This window comes from Chelonia mydas, chromosome 7 (assembly GCF_015237465.2).
Source record: "Chelonia mydas isolate rCheMyd1 chromosome 7, rCheMyd1.pri.v2, whole genome shotgun sequence".
NCBI classification, from domain to species: domain Eukaryota; kingdom Metazoa; phylum Chordata; order Testudines; family Cheloniidae; genus Chelonia; species Chelonia mydas.
Genome location: NC_057853.1, coordinates 66,249,351 through 66,257,633, shown reverse-complemented (window position 1 = coordinate 66,257,633; position 8,283 = coordinate 66,249,351). Strand labels below are relative to the sequence as shown.

The 8,283-nt window shown below is 42.8% G+C and overlaps 1 protein-coding gene across 2 annotated transcripts in view; it reads right to left on the bottom strand.

The window, feature by feature from the left end:
- Positions 1-307: 307 nt before the first annotated feature.
- The window catches only part of LOC119566860 (L-threonine dehydratase catabolic TdcB-like), a 90,634-nt gene continuing 82,658 nt past the window's right edge, over positions 308-8,283 (bottom strand). For both annotated transcript variants that reach the window (XM_043551298.1, XM_037905657.2), the window contains one exon: positions 308-3,389. In XM_043551298.1, coding sequence (XP_043407233.1) covers positions 3,291-3,389 — 99 coding nt within the window. In that variant the 3' untranslated portion in view covers positions 308-3,290. The remainder of the gene's footprint in view (positions 3,390-8,283) is intronic.

The following is an 8,283-nucleotide window of genomic DNA, read 5'->3' as shown; positions in this document are numbered from 1 at the left end:
ATGAAGCAAATTTCCTGTCACCCATTGAAGACAACTGAATAAAACCAGCCTTGAATTCCTGATCCAAGGTGAGTTTGGAACTAACAAATTGTTCTAGTACTAACAGCACATCAGAGGGTGAATAATCTTTCACTACTGAGGTGCCATGTACTCTGATGGAATGTTTGCTTGTTTTCACAATTTGTTGAACTAACAAATTTTAATGTTTTAACCAAAGTTCTCGTAGGATACTTAAAACAATGCATACTAAATATACTCCTTTAAATGAGAATTTAATATATGTTAGACATTGCATTGACAATCCCATTGTATTTCATAATACAAAAAATCACTGGTTGCACAGAAAAAGTTTATTATCCTCTCCTGTTGCATACATTGATTTAAGTATTCAGAATGACTTTTACCTATGTACATATTTCATCTTAGTTTTAAAAGCCAACTGACTTGCAGTGAAAAAGCACTGTAGTAGCATGGAAATCAACTCTGGTAACCATTACATTAACAGATAAGAAAAACTACCAGGATAGAAAAACTGTGAGAAACATTCTATGTTAACAATTATTCATAGCCAAAACAAGATAAAACCACACCTATGTTATTATGTGCAACCTACATTCAATAACTTGTAGACACTTGCAGACAACACTTAGACAATTTTATTCTACGCTCAGCCTTCTTCTGGAAGGCTGAGTGTCTGCAGTGCCTGTTGACTTCCACTGGAGTCAGGGGTGCTCAGCACCCCTGAAAATCAGGCCCATGGTGTCTCAGGTTGGCCATCCAAGCATTCAGACACACACAATCAGTGGATGCTACTGAAAATTTTGGCTGTAGGGTCAAATCTCTGCTCGGCTATATACGTGCAACTTCCACTGAAATCAAGAGGAGTTTTGCCAGATTCTCTGAGGGGAAGTTAGGCTCTTATTTATGTTTACATCCAACAACCCAAATTCTAGACGTGGACAAGCTCCTCAGCTTCCAATAGAAGTCATGTGGGGGCACCTCCAAGGAAAAAAGCTGGCCTAATGTCTGTCTCTTTAAATGGTTTGAAGTCTTGTGACCAGGGAAAAGGAGCTGTAGCTGATAGTTTGTGATTTACAGGATAATAAATTCAAGTGTGTAAGCACTCTGTTGCCATGTACGTATTTCTACAGCCAGCAAAGAGAGACAGGAACACTCTGGGGTATGTCAGTAATCTTTAGTTTTCATTTGCAAATAAATATGGTTCTAGAACAACAACAAAACACTGAACTTTCACGTGAAACTCCAGGGGTGAGATCCTCACCCCTAGTCCCACTCTTTTAGACTGGATAAAAGAGTCAGAGCAACATAAGGGAGCCCTAAAAGTCCTGTATTCCCCCAGCACAGACACTGCAGAAACAACTCTATGTCTGCTCTCCAAGGACCACCTCACCAGCCCTAGAATAGAGCGCTTACAGGGGGGCAGGGCTGGAGGTGGGAGGGGTATGTCTGGGACGGGGGCACAGCATTGTAGAGATTCTGGGCAGAGCTGTAGTCCATAGGACATCCCTGGTTAGGCTGCTGTAACTTACACAAGTCCCAAAGCTGTCAATTATGCTGTCAGTTTCCAGCTCACAGACCAGTCCACAATCATGAGGGGGGCAGCGGTAGCTGTAAGTCACCAGAGCCTTCTCCCCACAGGCTGTGAGTTCTGTGCTGCGCCTCTTAGAAAGACAGCACAGAATTTTACATGCATAACACTATGTGAGGTAAGTCTCTGGGGAAGCACAATGCTCTTCAAACAACTAGAGGGGGATAAAAATTTCAGCTCAGGTGATCCATATTTTAATTGTAATATAGAAATGTATATGGTCATTACAGGGTTTCTATTACTCCCTTCTTCTTCAACCCCTACAAACAAAATTGGACTTATAGTGTATAAATCCTGGGCATCTAAATAGGGTATCCAAATCCTGCATTGGGGAATGCCCAGTTACTTCAGGGCGCTTTGGATTAGGCCCTAAAATGGCACATAAACACAAAATTTTACATATTTAAGCCCTAACTAGAGCATCTGGAGGCAAATGTGCCCACATTGGAATAATGGGTTAATTCTGTTTAATTTTAACCAATGGAATGATTCATTATAGTTCAACTTGACTTGAAACTCATCCAACTATAGAGGCAACTGGAATACTTAAGCTCAGTAATGGACTCCAGCTTTCTCTAACTAAAGTCTCTCCTCATCTGATGGTGCTAATTTATTAATAGCTCTCTGGTGATGGTTATGTAACAATTGGTAATCAGGGACATTCAGTTCAATGCGTTCCTTCTTAATTGCATTAGTGATTTGCTTAAGACTTATGCTTCCTCTTCTCCTGGAGCTGCCTTTGCTTATATATAAGACAGCTACTTAGTAACTCTTAATGTTATACTTAATCTGTCACATGAGATGGACAGATTCTGTTTTGAGCAGATTATGATGATCATTTGATTTCTAATCACAAAATTCAAGTGCAGAGGTTGTGGAGGGGGAATATACTCTCCTTAGAGAGAAACATTTTATATATTGTTTGTTGTAGTAAGTTTCCAAAGGATAGAAGAAGCCCTTTGTTCCTGTTTGATACACCCACGCTCTAATCACATTAAGGCAGCCTTTTATAATTGCAACATTTTTAGGAGCCACATCCATATAAACATGATCATCTTCCCATAGGGAACATGCAAACTGGGGTTTTCCCTTTCAACAAAGTCTCTTTAATGTGTGTCATTAGCCTTTGCCCCCCTCCCATGAAAGTGAAGGTATTTTATGCAGACATAAATTCACCTGTACAACTGCCAAGGCAGACTCTGCAGATGAAGTGATGCCTCTGGCTTGGAAACATAAAATGAGCAGAGTAGTAATATGTAAAAAGCCAGCAGAAGGAGGATGCATTACTTACTAAAGCAGTGGGCATCAAAATCTGAAGAGTGAGGAGAGAGCTGTATTAGGAACTAAAGAAAAATGTCCTCTTACTATGTACTTATTGAACACCACAGGATTCTACACACCAGTCAAATTCCAAACAGCCACTAGATAACTTAGTAATGAATTCCAATACAAGCAGAGGCTATCAAGCTTTCCTGAGCTAATCTAGTGCTTCAAGTTTTACTTTATTTCAAAGGACAGTCACTTGATTGTGCGCAAATAAATATATCAATTGATCCTGTAGCTATTTGCTAACTGTTCCGTTTGGAAAGATTTATGCATATTTTGTTATTAGTGCCTCAAGTTTAGCTTTCTGTAATGTGTTGGTTAAAGAACCTCAGCACTTTCCATTGTACTTTGCTCATCACCGTTCTGTCCACATCATTGTCGGGTAGCGTTCCAGGAGCGCATTTCTGAGTTGCGCCGTGTGGATTTTGTCTCTAGTTTCTATAATGCAGGTGACCTGGGAAAAGAATTAGGAACATTCTTAAACAGATGACAACATTCTCAGACCACAATGGTATTTCCAACTAAGCCATAAAATGCATTCATAAAGGCAAGATGATCAGTCTAAGTTAAAAGCTTCTGGCCTCTGTAGTCCCTATCTTATAGCAATGCTATTCTTTCTCCAATCCTCAGAAACAGAATGTTGAAGTCCTCCCTCGGGCCCACCTGTCTCCCCAACCAATCTCCCCTTTACCTCCAAAATATTTGACTACAGACTACTGCACTGGCTTTGAATTCCTCTCTTCTGACTCTCCCCTGGGGATGCCCTAAAATATAGTTTCTGCCCTTTCCACTAAACTGCCATGGAATCACCCATTACCACCTTCTGGATGAATCTCTTCTCTGTTCTCATTCCCATGATTTGCCTATCAACTTGGCTTCTTCCTCACTCCTGGTCAGGATTCCCTCCCCACTCTGAACTCTAGGTTACAGATGTGGGGACCCGCATGAAAGACCCCTGGAGGATAAGCTGCCACCACCAAGTGATTTAACAAAGAATCAGGGAAAGGACCACTTGGAGTTCCTATGCCCCCAAAATATCCCCCCAAGCCCTTACACCCCCTTTCCTGGGGAGGCTAGAGAATAATATCCTAACCAATTGGTTACAAAGTAATCACAGACCCAAACCCCTGGGTCTTAGGACAATAAAGAAATCAGTCAGGCTCTTAAAAGAAAAGAAAAAAGGTAAAAGAAGCACCTCTGTAAAATTAGAAGGGAAGCTAATCTCACAGGGCAATCAAATTTAAAACACAAAGGATTTCCCTCTGGGCAAAAACTTTAAAGTTACAAAAAGAAAACCAGGAATACACTTTCCTCTCAGCACAAAGAAAATCACAAGCGAAAACAAAAGTAAACTAATGAATTTCCTTGCTAGTACTTACTAATTCTAATAGAGTTGGATTGTTTGCTTTCTTGATCTGTCTCAGGCAAGCACACAGAACAGACAGACAAAAGCCTTCTTCCCCCACCCCCCAGATTTGAAAGTATCTTGTCCCCTTATTGGTCCTTTTGGTCAGGTGCCAGCCAGGTTACCTGAGCTTCTTAACCCTTTACAAGTAAAAGGATATTGTGCCTCTGGCCAGGAGGCATTTTATAATACTGTATACAGGAAGGTTGTTACCCTTCCCTTTATATTTATGACACTCCTCTTGGATGCTTTCCTCCCTAAGTTTCCATGATTCTGTGCTATCATGGCTCCTTCACTATCTCCACTGGATGCCCCTCCTCCTCTCTCCTGCTTTCTGTCAGCATCCTTTAGGGATCTATCCTAAACCCAATATTTTCTCTACACTACTTTGGGTGATTTCACTTGCTCACATGGTTTGTTATCATCTCTCCAGTCCTCCACTCGGTCCTACATCTCTTAGTATCTCTGCTGGATATTCTGCTACTAATTCAAATTAACATGGCTAAACCAAACTCCACATTTTCCCTCCCACTCTCCCCCCATTCCACCAATATATTGACAATTCTCCTATGTTCCCGGTCACCCAAGCTCACAACTTCACTGTCATTTTCAACTCCCCTCTCGCTCATCTTTTCCAGCCACTCACATCCATGCTGTCCCCGGATCCTGTCAATCCTGTACGAGCATCCTAAAATCTATCCTTTCCACTCCAGTTTAATACTGATTTTAATTCCACCACCCTCTAAACTTTGCGGAAGGTGAGGCTTGGATGGAATCTGAAATCAAAAACACCGAATATAGTTCTTTCTTTTGTGGCACATGCTGTCATGAGGAGCACCAAGTACCTTTTACAAGGTACTGTATAGAACTAGCTTGCATAGCTTGTAAGATGCTGCACAACACTGCACCATTTAACCTAATGGAGAAGTCCTCTCACTGGCACAGAGCAGTTTAGGGGAAAAATACACTCTGCTACTCCAAAAAAGTTATGGATAACATATGTTACATTTTGGATGTGGCCATTTTAAGAGGACCTTCAGGGGTTCATTGATTACTCTCAGTCACCAGCGACTATTCAGAAAGTACGACTAATGAGAAGGACTCTCCATTATGCTGTTTATATTACGGCTATAAGGAATAGATCCTTTCAAGGAAGCAGTGAGACTAAAATCATTATCTTTCAGCCTGTCATCTGAAAACGTTCACGGTGAAATTTTGAAAATCAGACCCTTGAGCATTTCATACTTCCCCAACATAAAGTTTAAAATAAAAATAAACACCGAAAAAGCCATTTGAATGATGAGACACTCCAAAACCCAGCTACAGTCTGTGCCGAGTAGCCCTGAGCTTGTTTTTATTGATTATGGTTTCCCACTAGCCAACGTGCTCTAGGAATTATTTTGGAGAAGTTCTGTGGCCTGTCAGACTAGATGATCACAATGATCCCTTCTGGCCATGGAATCTATGAAAAACCATGAAATGAAGCATGATTTATTACCCACAACTATGTGCCTCAGTCTGAAGATGGCTTTATTATTTTTCCCCTTTAGAACATAAATCAGTTGTGTATTTCTCAAGATGCTTCCAAGGAATGGGAGTTTGGGTGGTTGCAACACTAGCAAGAACTACTGAATTTCAGAGAAGCAAGGAGGAGGAAAGGAAATGGGGGGCTCATGGAATGAGAATGATATCTGGGAAAAGATACCTCTCATGGAGGCTGGCCCTTTCAGGGGAGTCAGGGACCAATCTCTCTATGACAGGCTCCTTTAAGGGGAAACAAGCCAACTCACACCCACCTGGAGGAAATTAAATCCTTAGCGGGCTGGTTGGCAGCTAATTAGCTAATGAGTCTAATAAAGGGTTATCAAGGCTCAACGGAAATGCATCTTAGAGATAGAAAGCTCCCAGAAACTCCTCAAAGCACATAGCTCTAGAGACAGGATACTCTTGGGGAGAGGAGCTCCCAGAAGAACTCATCAACACCAAGAACCCAAAAGGGGTGCTCTGGGAGCAGGGAATTCCCAGTCTGTGTCAGGAAGTCCTGTCAGGAACTGCAAGCTGTCCCAGAGAAGAGCTGCAGTTGATGGAGCTCTGCAGCTCCCTGGCTCAGGGGAAGCAAACTCCCCAGGTTCTGCCAAGAGGTCTAACTCCAGGGAAGAGACCTGAGCAGAGAGAATCCTAGAGGGGAGGGCTATATGCAGTTGGGAATGGATAAATTAAGACTAACTGTCTCTTATGTAAGATGCTGGGGTGAAGGTTTACTTGTATATCCATTGGGCCTTTGGTTAGTAAACTAGCCCCTTCAGAAGGGGCATTGCTTGCTCTGTAAAGCCTCATTGAGCATATTGATGACAGAAGCAGAAACTGAGGCAGGGAGCACTTACAGTGCTACACTTGGCCAGCAAGGGGTGCTATAGGGCAGTGACAATGTCAAGTACCTATAAGGTACTTCAGAGCTCTGGAATGGAGAGTCACTTTCTAAAGTGAGTAACAACGATACAGACATTTCTGGGTAACTTTTTAAAATGTTGTTTTTTCTCCCCCTAGGCAACAGTGAAGGGTGGCCTGTCTTGAGGATGTCAGTCACTGCCCAGAGCTAGGCTAAGCCCTGTGGCTCACCTTAGAGTACAGGATAGCATGTAACTGCTCTGCCCCAGGATCAGGCCTGGGAAAGCAGCAAGAGAGTCAGAGAATTACAAATGCTCCTTTAACTCTCCTTTTGTTCTCAGGATGAGCACGGGCTGATGAAGGTATGTAGATTGTGAACTCTTTGGGTCAGGAACCACCTCTTTGTTCTGTGTTTGTACAGTGCCTAGAACAGTGGGGCCCCGCTCTATGTCTATGTTCATACTATTAAATAGTAAATGTTGCAGTGGCCTTTCAAGTTTACATATTCTCTCACACTTGACCAGCAACTCTAGCTAGTGAGTAAGTGGCTGGAGCCCATTTGCTCACAGTGGGGAGTCTCAGGAGAGTGGGGCTGCATGCCGTACCTGACATGGAAGGCCAAGCAAGGCAGGAGAGAAATGGGTGGGGACTTACTTCCCTGCTTGGTCGAGCAAGGCCTTGTCTACAGTGGGATTCTAGATGCACTGGTGCAAAATCCTGCTGTAGACCTAGCTTACACAAGTGCAGGGCAATTTTCACCGTTATACAGCTGGGAAATTTCCTAAGTCATGAGGGCAAGTTAGGCACCCAACTCCCACTGACTCTCAAGAGAGGCTGGGTGCCTAAGTCTAGACATGACTGAGCCGTGCCAAGTACATACCCACTGGTTTCAGGCAGGTTGATTTTTCGGCACAGTTCAGCCTTACTTCTGCTGCCACTACCCATGCTACTGTGGCTATAGTGCTATTTATACTCCTGGTAGCTCAGTTATAGTTGGGGCTCGTGTGTGGACACAAGCAAGGGAAATCAAACCCATAGTTTGGAGTAGCTTTTGATTTACTGTAAAGTTAAACTGTCCTATGACAGCAAGGTCTGACACCCTACAGTATTGTTGCATGGAAGCTGCCACCTTCCTTCCAAGATTAGCCAGCTAGTCAACGTTAGAAGACCCTTCTTCCTTAAGTGCTGCTACAGATCTGTTGGCACCCATAGAGCCTGCTCCTGCAGTCCTTAGGATCAGACAGAACACCTGCTGAGTTCAGTAGCTTTGCCTGCAGTGTAGAACTCATGGGTAGCAACGTTTCTATGTTTCTTGTGAGTCTGACTATTTTAGCTGGATTTTTTTTTTTTTTTAAATTATGGGCAAGTCACTGCAAGTAACTTGATTCCCTAGGACTGTTAAACCAGCCACCTATACTTCCATCCTCTGTATCAGGTAATATAAAGACAGACTCCTATCTATGGGTCCAGGTGGCCTGTTTTGGGTGTACAACAGGCCTACAAGTAACTGGAGGTGGAGGGGTCTTTTAGGGCAGCGTTTCTCAAACTGGGGTCC